The sequence below is a fragment of the Humulus lupulus genome, chromosome 1, assembly GCF_963169125.1.
Source record: "Humulus lupulus chromosome 1, drHumLupu1.1, whole genome shotgun sequence".
Lineage (NCBI taxonomy): Eukaryota > Viridiplantae > Streptophyta > Magnoliopsida > Rosales > Cannabaceae > Humulus > Humulus lupulus.
The window spans coordinates 4,025,437-4,044,604 of NC_084793.1; the positions used below are offsets into that span (position 1 = coordinate 4,025,437).

General features: G+C 40.8%; 1 protein-coding gene, 1 non-coding gene and 1 pseudogene across 18 annotated transcripts; all 3 read left to right on the forward strand.

Moving 5' to 3' along the window:
- Positions 1–12,619, forward strand: part of LOC133782951 (uncharacterized) — a 31,578-nt pseudogene extending 18,959 nt beyond the window's left edge.
- Positions 4,894–5,000, forward strand: LOC133813054 (small nucleolar RNA R71). The gene has a single exon (XR_009884100.1). It is a non-coding gene; the product is annotated as a small nucleolar RNA R71 (small nucleolar RNA).
- An 873-nt stretch (positions 12,620–13,492) lies between the features above and the next one.
- Positions 13,493–18,424, forward strand: LOC133782856 (uncharacterized). Of its 17 annotated transcripts, none has more exons than XM_062222285.1 (7): positions 13,493–13,864; positions 13,971–14,081; positions 14,435–14,520; positions 14,843–14,926; positions 15,777–15,981; positions 17,107–17,186; positions 17,283–18,424. In XM_062222285.1, exon 7 carries the CDS (start codon positions 17,345–17,347, stop codon positions 18,302–18,304), a length of 960 nt encoding a protein of 319 aa, XP_062078269.1. In that variant the 5' UTR covers positions 13,493–13,864; positions 13,971–14,081; positions 14,435–14,520; positions 14,843–14,926; positions 15,777–15,981; positions 17,107–17,186; positions 17,283–17,344; the 3' UTR covers positions 18,305–18,424. The 17 variants fall into 17 exon arrangements, with proteins under 17 accessions (XP_062078269.1, XP_062078311.1, XP_062078360.1 ...); XM_062222327.1 differs by having other exon boundaries at positions 15,822–15,981; XM_062222376.1 differs by having other exon boundaries at positions 14,003–14,081.
- Positions 18,425–19,168: the final 744 nt, after the last annotated feature.

Here is a 19,168-nt window from a genome sequence, read left to right on the forward strand (position 1 = left end):
GTGCAGTGGAGGGCCATGCCTCGTCCATCAGCGAACCCAGCTCCATCGGTGTTCCTCCAGCTACTCATCAGTCGCCCGCGCCACCACGACCACCGATTCCTCAATCGGTACCTCAGGGTGTGAACCCACCCATCCCTCCAATTCAATTGGGTTCGTTTTATTCCGGTCCTACTTCCAGCCAAGATTTCCGTCCTCCTCGGATGGAAATTCCCTTGTTCAATGGAGAGAATCCCGATGGCTGGATTTACCGTGCCGAGCGGTATTTCTTACTAGCCAAAATGACGGAGGCAATGATGCTGGAGACGGCAATCGTGGGTCTCGACGGTGACGCGTTATCCTGGTTTCAATGGGAGAACCAGCGCCGACCAATCACTTCTTGGAGTATGCTCAAGCACTTGGTCCTTCTCCGATTTCGAGCCGTTCCGGTGGGTTCTCTGTCCGAAGAGTTTCTGTCCGTGGTCCAGACCGGTACCGTACAGGAATACAGAGTACGTTGGGAGGTCTTGGCTTCTCGTGTTCCCGATGTGCCTGACCACATCTTGGAGGGGTCATTCGTGAAGGGCCTTCGGGAGGAGGTCAAAGCTACTCTTCACATTCTTCAGCCCAAAGGATTGGGCCAAATTATGGAGACAGCCCAACGCGTGGAAGAAGGCCATCACTTACTCCACTTGAGCCCACCGTCCAGGCCCACCACCTCTAAGCCGAGTCTGAGCCCTATTCTTCCCTCGCGGCCCACCTTCAGCCCCTACGTCGCACGAACCATTCCGTCAGGATCCCAGCCTCGGCCGAATCATTCTCCCACGGCATCCTCCGTCCCGACGGCTTCCAAAGGAAGCAGCAACCGTCCATCGAGCTCACCCGCGTACCGCCGTTTATCCGAAACTGAGTACCAAGACCGCCGAGCAAGGGGGCTGTGTTTTAAATGTGAGAAGAAATTTCACCCAGGGCATGACTGTGACCAAAAGCTCCTCCAAATCTTGCTCACTTCTGATGAGGAGGACTCCGAACCCGCGGAGGAGAACCCTCCCCTCTCACCGGAATCAGGGGATACCATCGCTTCAGACGAAACCTTGGCCACTCTCTCTTTGAACTCGCTCATCGGGATTACATCCGCACATACGATGAAGTTGGCCGGACATATCGGGCAGCAGCAAGTAACGGTCCTCATCGATAGTGGCGCCACCCATAACTTCGTCTCCACAGAAGTCGTCTCCGCGGCGAGCCTGCCCATCACAGCCACCACTTGCTATGGGGTTCTACTGGGTACGGGTGGCAAGGTGCGCACAGAAGGAATTTGCGCACAAGTTGAACTCGACTTGGATGCCATTTGAGTGGTCACTGATTTCCTTCCCCTTGAGCTTGGCGGGGCAGATGTTATCTTAGGCATAAAGTGGCTGGAAACCCTTGGCAACATGCAAGTTAATTGGCGGACTATGGTCATGAAATTCGAAGTGGCGGGTTCATGGGTTACTCTGCAGGGGGATCCCAGTCTGTGTAAATCGCCAATCTCCCTAAAAGCCATGGTCCTAGCAGTGGAGAAGGGGGCGGAAGGTTATTGGGTTCAGTTGGGGGCAATAGCGGGTGAGGCCGACTCTTCAACCCTCACGGCGTGTCCTCCAGTAGCCCAGTTGTTGGAACAATATACCGATGTCTTCGACATGCCCCCGGGACTTCCCCCAGCCCGAGCTCGAGCGCACTCCATCACATTGAAACCAGGAACAGAACCTATTTCAATCAGGCCATACCGATATGCCCATATGCAGAAAGATGCGATAGAGCAGATGGTGCGGGATATGGTCAAAGTGGGTATCATTCAGCCGAGTACCAGCCCCTTTTCGAGCCCAGTCTTGTTGGTCAAAAAGAAGGATGGTAGCTGGCGGTTTTGTGTCGATTACAGGGCCCTTAACCGTGAGACAGTCGCTGACAAATTTCCTATTCCGGTGATCGATGAACTGTTGGATGAGCTACATGGTGCCACGGTATTCTCAAAGATAGATTTAAAGTCAGGTTATCATCAGATTCGCATGGCTGCCAATGATGTTGAGAAAACAGCCTTTCGCACTCACGAGGGACACTACGAATTCTTGGTCATGCCTTTCGGGTTGACTAACGCGCCAGCCACTTTTCAAGCCCTTATGAATGATATATTCAGAGATTTTTTGCGCCACTGTGTCTTGGTGTTCTTCGATGACATTCTGGTGTACAGCCCTTCATTGGAAACTCATTTAACTCATTTGAGTTCTGTTTTGCAGCGATTACGTGAGCACCAGTTATACGCCAACGGTAAGAAGTGCATTTTTGCCCAGCCCCAAGTGGAGTATCTTGGCCATGTGATTTCGGCGGCAGGGGTATCGGCGGACCCAAGTAAAATAGAAGCAATGGTAAAGTGGCCAGTTCCGAAAAACATCAAAGAGTTGAGGGGATTCTTGGGTCTCACAGGATATTACAGAAAATTTGTTCAGAACTATGGGAGTATTGCGAGACCACTTACCGATCAATTGAAGAAGGACGCTTTCTGCTGGTCTTCCGAAGCTCATGCTGGGTTTGAACAGTTGAAGAATGCGATGTGCTCCGTTCCCGTGTTAGCATTGCCGGACATCCGTGCACCGTTTGTGGTTGAAGCTGATGCTTCAGGGATGGGTTTAGGGGCTGTCTTGATGCAGATGGGGCGCCCAGTGGCCTATTTCAGTCAAGTGCTATCACCTAGAGCCCGTTTGAAATCCATATACGAGCGCGAATTAAGGGCTATTGTTTTAGCCATTCAAAAGTGGCGCCCGTACCTCTTGGGTCGCCGATTTGTGGTCCGCACTGACCAACGCAACCTGAAATACCTGCTGGAACAGCGGCTTGTCGCTATGGAGCATCAAAAATGGCTGACAAAAATACTTGGGTATGACTTCGATATACAATATAAACCTGGGGGTGAGAATCGGGCTGCAGATGCTCTGTCTCGGATTAACTCTACTGCCGAGCTTGCTGCCATTTCAGTACCAAATATCCTTTCCATTCCAGACCTCCAGACTCACGTTGCCTCGGACCCAGCACTTTCTAAGATTCTGCAGGAACTGTCCATGGGCAGAGAATGTGGTGGTTACTCTTTAGCTCATGGCTGTCTCAAGTTTAGAGGTCGCTTGGTGTTGCCTACCTCTTCTCCGTTCATACCGCTGCTACTTCAGGAATACCATGGCAGCAACATGGGCGGCCATTCTGGGGTCTTCAAAACATTTCAGCGGTTGGCAGCGGACTTGTATTGGCGGGGAATGCGGCGTGATGTGGAAAAATTTGTGGCTGAATGTTCGGTGTGTCAAAGGAACAAATACTTGGCACAATCGCCAGCTGGACTCCTACAACCATTACCGATTCCGGAGCAAATTTGGGAGGACATTTCCATGGACTTCATCGAAGGCCTCCCGCTGTCCAAAGGTTTTGATTCGATCTTGGTCGTCGTGGACAGACTATCCAAGTACAGTCATTTTGTTCCCTTAAGGCATCCATTCTCGGCTTTGACAGTGGCAGAGGTGTTTGTTAAAGAGATAGTAAAACTGCACGGGATTCCTCGTTCGATTGTCTCCGATAGGGACAAGATATTTCTCAGCTTGTTTTGGAAGGAGCTGTTTCGGTTACAAGGGACTTCTTTGCAGCACAGTACAGCCTACCACCCACAATCCGACGGCCAAACCGAAGTCGTAAATCGCTGTCTAGAGACTTACTTACGCTGTTTTGTCAGTGCCAAACCCAACCAGTGGGCAAAATGGTTACCGTGGTCGGAATATTGGTATAACACTTCGCACCACACCTCCATTGGAATGACACCATTTCGCGCGGTCTACCATCGAGACCCACCACCGCTCCTGCGTTTCGAGCCCTCCAGTGCCAAAGTATCAGTCGTCGAACAGGAGCTCCACGACCGTGATGACATCCTCCACTTACTTAAGCAGAATCTACTTCGTGCACAGCAGAAGATGAAATCACAAGCTGACCGTAAACGCCGTGATGTTCAGTTCCAGGTGGGGGACATGGTTTATGTCAAACTCCGTCCGTATAGGCAGCGCTCACTTGCTAAACGGCACAATGAAAAGCTGTCTCCTAGGTTCTTTGGCCCGTTTCCAGTTCTGGCTCGCGTCGAGACCGCGGCTTACCGCTTGCAGCTGCCACCTTACACCTCCATTCACCCAGTCTTCCATGTGTCCTGTCTTCGAGCAGCGCTGGGTCCACACCAGCAAGCTTCCACTCTACCTTCGGGCCTCACTGCTGGGCTGGAATGGATCTTAGAACCCGAATCGTTGCTGGCTATTCGTCCCGGGACACATAAGACTAGTCCCCAGGCTCTCATCAAATGGAGACACATGCCAGAATATGAAGCCACTTGGGAAGACTTTACTGTCATTCAGCAACAATTTCCGCAATTCCACCTTGAGGACAAGGTGAAACTCCAGGCCGGCGGTATTGATAGACCCCCCTTAACATACGTCTATGCTAGGAGGCACAAGAGGGCACACGTGGAGAGGGCTGTAGGGGATACTACATTCTAATTCTGTTATGAGGGGTATGTTCGGGTAGTACCTAGGTGCACCACTTATCCTAGAGGCTATGTATAAATAAGAGGATTAATTTCATTTGTATTCAGGTAGATATTTTTGGGAGTGAACTCTGTCTCTGTAGGAGGGTCCAGGCTCTCTAATTCCTGGTTATTACAGAAATACAACTCTATTTCCATTCCATTGGTTCTCTTGCTGTTTGTTTTCTTCATTTTGTTCCATTATCGATAGACAAGGTTCTATCACTGCAGCAGGAGTCTTATCAACTAGTGCACCCCCACTGGTTGCATCAATCATACTCCTATCCAGTGATTGTAATCCTTCATAAAAGTACTGAATGAAGAGCTGTTCACTTATCTGATGATGAGGGCAGCTAGCACACAACCTCTTAAATCTCTCCCAATACTCATACAAAGACTCTCCTGTATACTGCCTTATACCACAGATCTCCTTCCTGATGCTTCCAACTTTAGATGCCGGAAAGTATCGTTCTAGGAACATAGTCTTCATACCATTCCAAGTTTCAACAGTACCAGGTGGAAGATAGTACAACCACTCTTTAGCTGCATCCTTTAGAGAGAAAGGAAAAGCTCGCAGCTTAATCTGTTCCTCAGTCACTGCAGCGGGTTTCATACTAGAACAGACAATATGAAACTCCTTCAAATGTTTATTCGGATCCTCACCAGGCAGTCCATGGAAAGAAGGCAATAAGTGGATGAGGCCCGACTTCAGCTCAAAGTTTACATCCAACGGTGGATATTGGATGCATAGTGGTTGTTGGTCAAGATTTGGCGCTGCCAACTCTTTCAATGTCCTTTGCTGAGCCATTGTTCTATAGGATCGAACTGAATCGTCAGAATCAGATTCGTTGTCAGACGGTAATGGCACTTTAACAGGATTTTCTTGCGGAGCAAGACGTTGAAAGAGCGGATTATTAGTAATAATTCTTGAAGACCGAGAAGCTGACGATGACTCAAGATACTGCTTGATTGCTTCCAACCTGTTCTGAGTGTCTTCGCCAGACATATAACTCTGAGATACCAAGAGAAATCAAGTTAGTAAAAGTAAACCAATATGAATAATAAAAAGAATTAAATAGTTCCCCGGCAACGGCGCCAAAAATTTGATGCGTGTCGTATGGCGTACCAAATTTAACAAAGATTTTAATTATACTATCACCAATTAATTTAGTACAATGGCAAATAGAGGTCGAACCCAAGGAACTATATTCAATTTATTATTCACAAAAGCTTAACAAAGTTAAAATGAAAGGGGGATTTTGAAATGTAAAAATAAGAAAACGATTGATAAGCAAGAAAAGATTTATAACGATTTTAAAGAACAGTTAAGAATCATTCTCCACCTCAGACAGTCATGCATGAATATCAATAATGAATATTATTCCGATTCCCAATTAAACTATTAACCCTGCAGATAACGCTTAAGCAGTCAATTATCCCAATCTCCCTATCACAATCAATTACGGCTAAGCGCTCAATAATTAATTCTTTTTACCAAATAACAAATCTATTAAGCATACAATTCATTTAATTTAGTAAAAGCATTAACAACAGTGGAGATAGGTTAATCTAGGCAATAAATCAATGAAGCATTTAATTCATTTAACCTATGTTCTATTCTTCATCACAATCAACAACACTTTTGACCACATCATTGATTGCAATTTATCACAGATACTCAGAACCCTAAACTATTAGGTGAATAGAAATTCTAAGATGATAATGAAATAATGCAAACCCTAATTAGTTGTACACCCTAACAAGGAATCACAAAATTCATACAATAAGCATAGAAAAATAGAATCAATTTAATATTAGGGAAATCAAGAAATAATATTCACATCTCAATTCAAACAATCATGTCTGGGTTTTGAATAACCCTTAACCTAAAAGAAACTAGCCAATAACCATGATGAAAACCATAAATAAAACCAAAGAATAATAGAGTTGAGAGAAGAAGAAAACTGTTAAAATATTGAATGCGATCTTCCTTCTTCTCCTGCGCTCTCCTTGAGTTTCTCTCTCTAAAATCGTATATCTAAAACTTAATTCACGAATATGACCTAATCCCCCTTTTATTTCCTGTCCAAAAATTAAGAAAAATCGAATTTAAATTTGAATTCAAACGCGTGCCGCAGCAGCCATATTTCCTTGCCGCAGCACGAGGCTTCAGATGTGCGATATAGGCTTTGCGTGCCGCGGTATGCAACTTTCCTTGCCGCGGCACGAGACTCTCTGTTTCTCTTGTAGCGGCAGGGACTTTTCCCTGTAGCGGCAAGGACCTCTCTGACTTGCCTCGTAGCGGCAGGGACTTTTCCCTGTAGCGGCAAGCTCTCAGATTTCTCGTACTTTTGTTCTTTTCTCGATTTTTCTTCTCTTTAACACTTTACTCCAATGGTTAGAATCCTACAAAATCATCATTCAACCAAAAATCATAAAAAATATACAATTATCCTTAAAAATAATGATTTAGATTAAATGAAACAAATTAACAAAACGATTCTAACTATCCCCAAACACACTACTTATGAACACAAAATCTGATAAGTAGAAAGGTAAACTTTATACAAAAATATACTTATCACCCCGCCATCCACCAAAACCACCACTTCGTGGCCCAAGATAGAATCCAAAATCTTCATAGTTTTGGGGGACGTCAACCCGACCACTGCATTGAGAGAAACTTCCACCATGTGCGCCTCAGCTGCCTCTGTAGCTTCTGCAATGCCCAGAACCTCCCCAATCGGATCAGTGGCCGGTTCATCCATGGCCTCATCTTGAATAATCACCACCTAAACCTCCGCCTGCGAGCACTCGTGCCCTCTAGTCCAACGCCCGTCACATTTGAAGCAAACTCCCCTGCGTTTCTTCTCCTGGAGTTCGGTTTCAGACAGGCGGCGGTACGCCGTGGACAACGCCGGAGCCGCCGCTGGTTTAGGGCTAGTAATAGTCGGGCTAGAAGAGGAGGAAGATGACGGAGAAATGACAAAAGTGCCCTTACTGTGTTCAGGTAGAGAGAGGTTGGTCAATGGTGGTCGTGGATGCGCCCTAATGGGCCCACTAGGCCCAGTCCGAAAGCTTTTAGTGAAAGCTTGATTGGCTTCAATTTGCTCAGCCAATTCCATCATGTGTAACAGCCCATTGGGCTCCAAAATTCTCAAAGGGGCCTGGATCTCTACTTTAAGGCCCTTCAAAAAAGCAACCTCCAATGCAGCCTCCCCCATTGTCTCTACCGAAGCAGCAAGAGCTTCAAATCTTCTACGATATTCTTGAACCGAAGTGACCTGTTGGAGAACAAAGAACCGATCATAAACCGACCCCTCATGGGTGGGACAAAATCGCCGGAGGAGTAGAAGTTTCAACTCCTCCCACGTGGGGATGAGTCGCCGCTGATTTTCCCAGCGAAACCAAGACAGAGCCGCTCCTTCGAGGCACAAGACCGCCGCCTCCAGTTGCTCGGCCGGGGACAATCGCTGTAAATTAAAGTAGCGCTCCGCACGATAAGTCCAATCATCTGGGTCATCTCCCGTATAAACTGGCAATTCGATCTTCCAAGCCCGAAATTCAGATCTTCTATCCCCACCATCCACCACACGGCCGGAGGAAGCACCCCCGCCAGTCGCCACAGACCCCTCTCCGGGAAGACGACGCCCTGAACCAGGAATACCTTGAGACCCTTCACGAAGAGAAGCAAGCGCATCTGCCACCCGGCCTTGGGCAGTAACCAAACGATCCAACACATCCTTCAGAGAGCCCAGCTCCAACACATGATCCTTAAGCAGCAATCCATGATCGTTGAGCTGGTTTTGGACACTGGATAAGGCCGATTCAACACCCACAACACGAGTCTCCATTCTCGTCGATACCGGCATACACCGAACGCTGGTCCTGATACCAATTAATAGGACCTATCTACAATCTCTGCAGAATCCAGAAAACAGAATAGTAGAAACCAAAAAACAGAATAGCAAGCAATAAAACAGTAAACCAATAATGAATAATCTGAAGCTTTGTTGAATGAAAAATATGCTACGAGTCTCATACAAACAGAGAGGAAAATATCCCCATGATGCCTAGAATCATCTCAATTCTTGCATAACTAATTACTAGCTTCCTTCTCCCACTAATAGGCTACTCAGTACCCAATTTGCCCTTCTAACCAACTATCACAAAATGACCCAGTTACCCTTGACCCTTGTGACCCGACCCCCTCCTAGTATAGGTGAACCGGATACTAGGCTTATCAAGCCTAACAGCTCCCTCCCTCCATCCCCTTAAAAAAGAAAGCCATTAATACTGGTTACGTGTTTTAATGTGTTGTTGTGTACTTGGATAGGATCTTTTTCCTTTTTCTTTTTTATGTGAATTCCCTATATGATTGAATTTAGAATTAACTTGTGTAACAATTTTACAGTATTATGTTTCAGGATGCATATCTGCAAATGAAAGTGGGAATCGTTTGTTCATTTCTGACAGCAATCATCATCGGATTATCATATTTAATGGCAATGGAAATATTCTGGACTGTGTATGTATAGAAAGCTTATGCATTCAAGCTAAAGTGCAATATGGTTTGCCTGCTTGTTTTGGTTTTTAATAATGTTTAATGTGGACAGTTAATAAAAATAATGTTTAATGTGGAGAAAAGGCAAATCCAGTTACTTTGCAACTCCCCATAGAGTTCTCCTATTTTCCTAAAACAGCCAAACCAGTTCAAATTCAGACTCTTCTAATTTTGATTCCAACCAAAGACATTTGAAGTATGTAGATTACTTATGTATAATAATCTACAGGATCTTTGTTTGTCTTGTGAATTTGTGATTGGTTAAAAACAAGTGGCGTTACCTAGTGTTTTTGTGTTTTTCTTGCTGTTTAATTACTATAAAATCATTGGAGTCGTAGTCTTAGATGTGCACTTACATTGTTTATTTGTCAGATTGGTTCTTCTCCAGGCTTTGAGGATGGTGAATTTGAATCTGCCAAATTGATGCGCCCAGCAGCTTCATTTTATCATGATGATGAGGATTGCTTGTATATTGTTGATTCAGAGGTATTTTGCTAACTTGTATCACTGTTCTAGCTTGCAATGGATGTTTCCGAGTATCATACTTTACACATTTCTCTCACTTACAATTTTACTTGTGGGGATCTCTATAAACTAAGAATCATGCCATCAGGAGAGCAGATTTGAGCAGGCGGATTCTAGAGACTTTTTCTCCGGCAAGCAACGTTAATAAGAGTTATCAATTTTGGAACTGGATCAGGGAAAAGTTGGGTTTGGGAAGTGTTGCTAATCCAGAGCCCGAAGCACATGCTACCGAATCACTTTTGTTCCCTTGGCATATGCTATATTCAGATGACGATAATTTGTTAGTTATAAACCGAAGGTAAAAAAAAAACAAAATCATTTCAAAAAAAAAAAAGAGCACTGAAAACTTCATCTCACTAAAACTACGAAAGGAAAAAAATGTATTTTTATTAAACCAGTAAAGTCCTTTTACAATTTCAAAGAAAACAAGTAGACATTACTTATTTGAAAGTTCTTAGAAAAGAAAATGAAGCACTGTGTTAGTTTTAGAAATCTCAACCAAAAATTGAAATATATTGCTTTTTTATTTATTTAATTTTTTTTGTATGCTCTTTCCTGGTGACAAAGCTGGTTGAAAAAATTCCTCATGCAAATGTTTTAGTTTCTTGTGAAGTGACATGGACGACCTAAATAGTTTTTGCCGTATGAGTTTTCCATGTAACCGCTAATTTGATTTATTTGGTAACTTTTTCAGCCTTGAAACTATATGGATGATAAATTCGGCCACAGGCGAGATAGAGGAAGTTGTCAAAGGTTTGAAAATGGTTTGCTACTTTTTTTTCCTTGATAACATTATGCGTAATGATACTAATGCTATACTATTATCATATAAAGGATTTTAAAATATTTTGGAGATATTTTGGAGAAAGTATCCCTCTTGAAACAAATTCCACCTAGCTGGTTGCAACAGCTAGCTTATGCTCCCTGTGCATCAGATGAGCATCCACCTACTGGTCTCGTATCTTCATTAACAACCTTTCAAGATCAGATAATCATATCTGACACGGGTACTAAATTTTAGGGGATTAATTTCTTTCTGCCCCTTTATTTCTTTCAAGTTCAGATAATCATATAAATTTGGATATTTCATGTTTAAATGTTTAAATTTGGATAAATTTATATCATATTTTTTTCTCATTTAAATGTGTTTTTGAAGTTGGGCAGAGAGTTGTGAAACTAAGTGAAGATTCTAAAGTTGTTTCAAACTTTCAATTTTCAAATTTCGGGATTCTTGGATTGCCATATTGGTTGTCACCCCATGTAGAGAGAGCAAATGCTATGTAAGTATGTTAGCTGGTCTTCCATTCCATTCTGGACTCTCGATTGAAATTTCATTTATAGCATTATTTCTATACCTTGTGTAGATGTAAACTGCTTCTAAGAATTATAGATATAATGTTAAATTTTTTTCCATGTACCAGTCTTGGATTTGTTTCACTCTCTGTATAACTAATTATCCCGAAAACTTTAATGCTTTCTCAGTTCTGGTGGATTTCAGGTAACAGAGATCGACCATCTCCAGTGTTTCAATTTGCTGCCAGGTATTTGCCTATTAAAGTTGGATGAATTTGATTTTTTGCATTCCTTTGTTGTCAATAGATCAGATCTCACACTTTTACCCAAGAGGTAGCTCAAATGGCGAGGCATGTAGTTTGCTCCCACAAAGTCTGAGGTTTAAGTCCCTGCTGGGCACCTACATAGCAATTGCCATATTTTCCCACTCCCTAAATATTGTAGGGTTAAGCAGGGATCCTAGTTTCAAAATAAGATCTCACTTTTCTGTGCCATACGTGCTGATTCTCCCTTTACTTCTATTGATAGTACGCTTTCTAAAGCTATACCAACACATTTGTCTGTGGCAGGTAAAGTTGAGATACAGCTAAACGTAAACATCCCTGCGGATACTGAACTTGTAGAACCTTTACAAGAAGGTTGTATATGGCGTCAGGCAAGAGGAGTTGCTACTATAGTATCAGAAGTAGAAGATGTGGCGGGATCCTCAGAAAAGGTTCTTACCTTACAGAGAGTGTTTGTGATCTGAGAGAGAGAGAGATACAGAGGGATTATAACTGTGACTGCATTTGGATTTGGGGTAGTTGCCCACTCAAGTTTTTCTGCTATTTTTCTTACGATAGCTTAAGCAGCCTTTGATTCATGCAGGTTGGCTCGGCCCAAAAATGGTATGATGAGCTGGACACTCTTGTCTTTACTAGTCCCGAGTCAGAATCGGTTGATGATGAGGATACAACTTCGGTCATAAAGTTTCAAGATGACAAAGTTCACATTATTACTGCTGTCAATACAAGTCCTGGAACAAGTGAGGTATGCAGTTTTACTTTACCTCCCTAGGGGCGTTTATCTTGCTTATTGTTTCTAACATTTTCTTAGTGTTCTTTTACTAATATTCGCCGTTATAATGCAGGTTATTATAACCGCAGTTTTATACTTGAGACTACGAAGAAACCCCGACCAATTGGATGATAATCAAGAGAAATACGCAGCGAGGATAGTGGATTTATCGAACTCGAGGAGAAATGGAAAGATGGAAAGAGATGGATGCATACAGTTCTTGTTAAAATCACAGAGGGACTTGAGAGACGTCATTTTCATGAAACCTCTACACGTGAGAGTAAAATTTGCCAGCTTTGATCACCCAAAAGCTGATAATTCCAGAGATATCATCTCAACAGAATCATCCATTGAGGTCAATGTATCTCTTGATTCATGATAGTTGCAGTTGTGCAAAACTGCTTATTTTTGTGATATTTCATTGGTGGTGGTGGTGAGTGAGTGACTAGATTAGTTTTTTTAAAAAATATATTTTCCAATTCCAATTCAAATACTATACATGACTAAAAATTGCAAAGAGGGCAATTTTAGTCCATAAATTGAGGCAGAAAAACATATTTATTTGTGAAGAAGACCCTTGAAATAAAAATTTACAAAAATAACAAAATGATGGCTTTTGGTTATCTTTTTCTTTTTTAATATCTTATTCTATTCTGTATTGAATTTCTTTTCTGTGTTTGTATTTTGTTGGCATCTAAATACAGTAAAACAAAACAAAATAAAATATTCTCAGATTGTTTACGATATTATTTATAATTATACATTTTGTACTCCTCAAAGGGTATTTGTTACCTAATAAATCAGCTTTTCCATTAAAAGAACTACTGGATAAGAAGTTTTTATTTATTTTTTGTTAGATCACATCTTACAATAACTTCATTAATATATGTTATGATAAGACTCAAATTTTCAATAGTAAATCCGCGATCGAAAATACTTTAGGCGATTTCAATGCTATACACAGTTCGCTCTTCAATATTATTAGCACAGCCACGAGGGAAGGAGTTAAAACTTGTAACGAGAGAAACCAGAAACATGACTACAAAACAAGACAGCAAATGTAGTATATGAAATATTATGATAAAACTTAAAATCTCAATAGTAATTCTTAAATAGAACGACACTAATGAAGATAATTCAAACGATTATAAAACTTTTTAACGAGGTAAAAAACTGTCGAACATCTCATACCATGTAGAACAACAAACAACCCCATCATATGGCATTAAAAGGTGTTTGGTATAGGGTAAAGTAAATGCGAGAATGATAATCTAAATCTCTTTTTATGTTTAGTTCAAATTTTAAAAGATAAAAGTTTAATAATTTGTACGAGTTCCACATGTATTTTAAAAATAAAGTTAAATTTTTTATACACAAAAATTTAATATTAATTCTGTTCTAATCAAAACAAACAAACACGTCAGGATACTACTTGACAAGAAGTTAGTACCCATAAACAAATTTCAAAATATATTTATATAAAAAGAATAAGAAAAAAAGGTATTGGTGGTGATATTGTGTGCCGTGCCCCCAGTCACAAGAGGCAGCACCGTTGACCCCTCTTTTACTCTCTCGGCGAAGGTACCCGAACCCACCACCACTCCACCAGCTCCACCCACCCACGGCCGTCGGCTCTTGATGCAGTTGCCTTCACTTCGCTACTGAAGCGTTAGCACTCAGCCCCCGTCGTCCCTCCCTCACCATCTCCGACGACCCAACCGCAAGTGTCCGAATCAACCAGGCCCATCTCGGCCTCCCTCGCGCGCGACCAGGAAGCTAGGTGACCCGAACTTAGCTCTCACCACCATCTGACCACCCTTGGGCCACCTCACCTCGCCTGTTCACACACCAAACCCAGACCAAAGCAGGTGTGATTTCTGCCTCTCTTCTCTTCTTTTCACTTTTTATTTGTGTATTGTTGAAATAGTTTTGCAATTTCATTTTGCCCTAAAGTCTGACCCCTAAATCATTCAGTTTTTCTATACCCTACGTGTCCTACGTCTTAGAGTCGCTGCTCACGGTGGTGGATTTGTCCTCTTTATGGTCGGCGACGGAGACTTCTCTACTTTCCTTCAACGACTTTTGGTAATGCCCCTCGACCTCCATCATAGTTTTAAATATACTTAATATTTTTAATTTTAAAACTATAGGCAGCTCTCTGTTTTGGGATCTGCGTGATACAATGATAATGCTCTCTGTTGTTTTTGATGATTTGTATGTGAGATTCATGTGTTGTGGTTGAATCGATACTATGTATCTTTATTTGGGGTGTCTCTGATTTGTGTGTGAGGGTCCTGTGTTGTGTTGGATTCGTAGATTGTTATAGTTCTATGATGTTGTTTCAGTTTGCAATATGTTTTATTTTAGTTGTTTGTTTCGCTGATTCTAATTGCATTGTTGTTATGTTATGCTCTATGTGTTTTCAACGCGGTTTAAAGCTTTATATATACCTTGGATACAAAGTGGATCTGCTTTTTGGTTTCTTGTTTCGGGTTGGTGTTGGGAACCGGTGTGAGTTGTTAAGGTGATATGCCTCTCTTCTCTTCTTTTCACTTTTTATTTGAGTATTGTCAGTGGTAGCATGGGTAATATGGTGTGGTTTATGCCTTAACATTTCATAGAATTTTCAGCAGAAGCACTAATTTCGACATCAGTCTCTAGCTTACCAATATCAGACGACGACATTTTTTTAGATGAACTTATATATATACACAAGTAGCTAATTAAGACTTTGAATGTTTATGAAAATGGTGTGATTCAAGGCTTTCAGTTGACACTTTTGCATATAAATGTCTGTCTTATATCCCATTTCGTTTAGGATAATAACTTTTTTGTGTGGATGTTAGGGATACAAGGTACAACCTTAATGTTGTTTTATGTTTATAAAGATTGAGTGCTGCAGAGGACCGCTTGGCAGCTGTTTTTGGCTGGTAAGAGTACTATCTAGATATAGTGGGAACCATTTATGTATCTATTCCTTATTAGGGATACACGATATAACTAAAATGCGTCCTCACTGCCGTTGGTATCTTCAACTTTTACCTACATTACATTTCTGTACCATCATCTTCAGTCTGCCGAGCTGACTATTTCTTTCTAGTGCTTTTGCATGGTGTGAAACTGGGTCATACATCATGTTTTGCATATTTTGTGGTACTGAATCCATGTTTTAAAAAATAAATTGTGTAATTTTTTTTTTCCGTATCTGGGGTAGGCTATATATATCATGATCTTTTATTTATTTTTTTTAAATTTATTCTTCCGCTCTTGATCTCTACGTAAGTTTTGTTTTGAAAGTTGTAACTATTGGTGGATTTGTGCAATAATGTTACTAGTTTTATTTCAGTCTTCGATCAAGTCATTGCTATAGTAGCCAAATACCTTTGAAGTTTGTTGTTTTGGCTCAATTAGGCATATCAACAAAAACAGTATAGAGTAATGTGAATTTTGAGCAGTTTTTCCAAGTCGTGTTGTGATTGTCTTAGCGCTCGTATTTAGCGAGTGGATCCCATACAATTATTGAAATGCTTTTGCTTTGCTAGTCAAGGGAACTATTTCTGTACTATCTTTTGTGAGATTTAATAAAATTCAGGCATCTGAATGTTAATGCATGTTCCATCAAAACAGTGCTCCCACATATATTTGGAGATTAGGTAGTGTAGCTAAAATAGTAGTGTAGGGATAGTTAATCTTGCATTCTTAATTTATATGATGTATCTGACATTTATATTTTCTTAAAGAAGTTAGCTAGAAAATCTGAAGTAATAAATGAATGGTTAGATTTAGAACAGGCTGGCCGAGATTAACTTGTTGGAAAATCTTTAGTGGTCAACCATCAGAAATTGAAGACTAAAATAAATTAAAAGAGGGAACCTCCTGCTCCTGGGCTTCTCGATCGAGTTCAGGACTCCTCAACCACTGTTCTTTCTCCATTTTTCTCTTCTCGTCTATCTCCAGACTTTTCAGAGCTTAGAATTTCAATCAGGTAATTCTCGTTGATCTTCTTTTCTCTTCCTCTGTTCTCATCGGAAAACCTTAGAATTTTGAAATTTGTTCAATTCTTTTGGGTGTTGAGAGGATTAGGGTTTTGTTCTTTGGCAGTTTGTGTGATCTTGTCGTTGGTCTCGAAATAGGTTATGCATTGTGATGAAATGCTCGTAAATTTGAGTGGTAGTTAATGTTATACCTGGGATTGATGCTTTGAAATGCGATTGGATAGCATAATATGTCGTGAATATGTGTTTGAATTCTTCCTGGAAGTCTTTTGAAGTGTTATGGTAGTGGTTTTGGAACTCAAGTAGATTTGGTAGAGTATTGTGATACCAAAATTCAAAGGGATTCAGTGGCGTCAAGTCTATTGTTTACAATTATTGGTACAAAACTCAAGTAGATTTGCTTTTCATTTCATAAGTTTCAGTTTTTGTGTATTCTACCAAACAACTCTTTAATTATGCTCACTGTGTAAGTTTTGTTGTGAAAACTGTAACTATTGGTGGATCTGTGCTGTACCGTTGCTAGTTTTGTTTCTATCTTTGATCAAGACCTTGCTATTGAAGTTTGTCATTTTGGCCCAATTAGGTATATCAACAGATATAGAATAGAGTAATTTGAATTTCGATATTGAATAGCTTTTCTCTAAGTTGCCTTGTGATTGTCTTGGCCCTCTTATTTGAAGAGTGAATCTCTTGCAATTATTGTCTTTGACTCTTTTATGAGATTTAATAAAATTCAGGCAACTGAATGTTAATGCATGCCCCACATGTTTATGGAGATAAGATAATGTAGCTAAAATTTTGGTGTAGGGAGATAAGATAATGCATTGTAGCTCATGGTATTAACTTTCAATAAATGCTGAAGTTGATTCCATGGGAGGAGGTGTTGACTGTGTTGTCCTATTGGTTTGTTGGCTCCTTCAACTCTTTAATGACTCATATTTAAGTTAATTTGTGTGAGGAAAGCATGGATATTTAAGTTAATTGTTTGTAATTATCTTCAGATTTAGAGTTTGAAAATTTCATTTGTTGCATATATGCTTTCTTGGTAACCAAACAGATCTTTTGAGTATTTGGTTTGTTGGGATGTAAAGGTTTTTTTTTTTCTTTAATTGAAGCGAACGAGGTAATTACAGAGAAAAAGACCGCGAAAGGGTTCAAGCCAATGCAGTTCCAAAGCCCAAGAATCCCTAGAAAGGTCCCCAATTACTCTTTATCTCTTTTCTTGATCTATAAGCTTCAATTATTTGATTGTTTTATTCTTAACCTATCTGGTTTTTTTTTTTTGGTTCAGGAAGACATTGATGTTATTAGCTATTAACTAAACCTTTTGAAGATCAAGAAGTGAATGAGAAAATGTCCGAAAGAGATGTTATTTTGTCACAAACCCATGAAAATTGTTCTAGTTCCTTCTTCCGAACACCTAAGATTCTCCTTCAATCCCTCCAAATTTTCCTTCTAAACAAACAAATTTTCTTTTCCATTTTTGCCCTCATCACCCTCCCTCTCTCCTTCCTCCTCTTCTCCCTATCCCTCTCCTCCCACCCCTTGAAGTCCCGAATCTACCACCTCGAATACCTCGCCAGCCTCGCCGCCACACACTTCGAGGCTCGACACGTGTGGAAGGACTCCCGCGAAGACGCCGTCTCGATCTTCCGCACAAAAATCCTCTTCTTTCCCCTTAGTTATGCTCTCTCCTTACTCGTCGCCGTCTCCGTCGTAAACTCCGTCACCATCGCCGTCAACGGAAAGCGCCCCACTCTCCACTCCGCCGTCACCGCATTCAAGCTAACGTGGAAAAGACCCCTCGTGACCTCCATACTCGTCTACGCTCTCCTCCTCGCCTACGTCCAAGTACCACGAACGCTCTCCGCCGTGTTCCCTTCCCCGGCGCCGAGTCTCTTCATCCTCCTCGTCGGATCGGTCGTGGAGGTTTACCTAATGGCGGTGATGAGTTTGGGGATGGTGGTCTCGATTGCAGAGGATAGGTTCGGTTGGGATGCGATTCGGGTGGGGTCGGGTCTTATGGGTGGGCGAAGGGTATCCGGGTGGGTTTTAACGGGCGGGTTTGTTTTAGTAACTGGGCTTATAGCGAGGGAGGTGGAGAAGATGGTGGACGATCAAGATCCGTTTGGGAAACCATCATCGACGGTGGTGATGGTGGCGAGAGGTGTGGTGGACAAAGTGGGTCTGGTTGGGTTATATGGGGCGGTGGTGCTATGGGGTTATGTTGTTACCACTGTTTTTTACTGCGACTGTAGAAGACACTACGGTAATAAGAGTGAAAATGATAATAATGTCACACTTGCAGTTTAGTGCCTGATTGGTTCACGATTTGAAAATTGTATTTTTGAAAAGTGCGATTTTGAAATAAAAATTTGAATTCATTGTCTGGAAACATGTTTCTGAAAATGTGATTGGTTGCACTTTGTTAGCTGTTTTTTAGTTTTAAAAAACTGAATTTATGATTGGTAGATAATCTAAAAATATAAAACTCAAATTACAATTTGTGGACTTAAATTTTTTTTTATTTTGTTAGCTATTTTTATTTGATAATATTTAACTTTTAGTATAAAATTAGTAAAAATTGAAATGATAAATTTGTATTTATTTATTAATAGTAATTTTTTTTGTAATCTTTATTTTATAAAATATTTTATCATTAGCTTAATTTTATTTTAAAAAATATATTATAAATTAGAATCAAGTGATATCCCTTGTATAATTTTACGAATATTTTAACAAATATATATAGTTGGATGAAAATTTTAAATTGAAGAAAATACTCCTTTTTATATAAAAAAAATATAGAGACTAAATAGTCTAACACTAGAAAGAAAGAAAAAAAAATTGTCAATTAAGAAAAAGTCGAGTATACAGCACTTTCCAAAAAAAAAAATGTAAATAGCTTAATAATAGGAATAATATAAAGAAAAAATATATATAAATAGTCTAATAATAGGAATAATATAAGAGCTCAAAAAATGCTTAAATGGTCAAATTAACATTTTTTGATTAAGTTTATCCAATAAAAAAAAAGAAGAAAAAAAAAAGAAAGCAACGTTGCCCAGCAGTGGCAGCGTTGCTAGTTTTCTTCTAAATTAAATTATTCCACATCATCAGCCAGCCCTTCTATGTTGACCATGACTGACAATCATTTTTTTGAGCAACTCCCGTTGG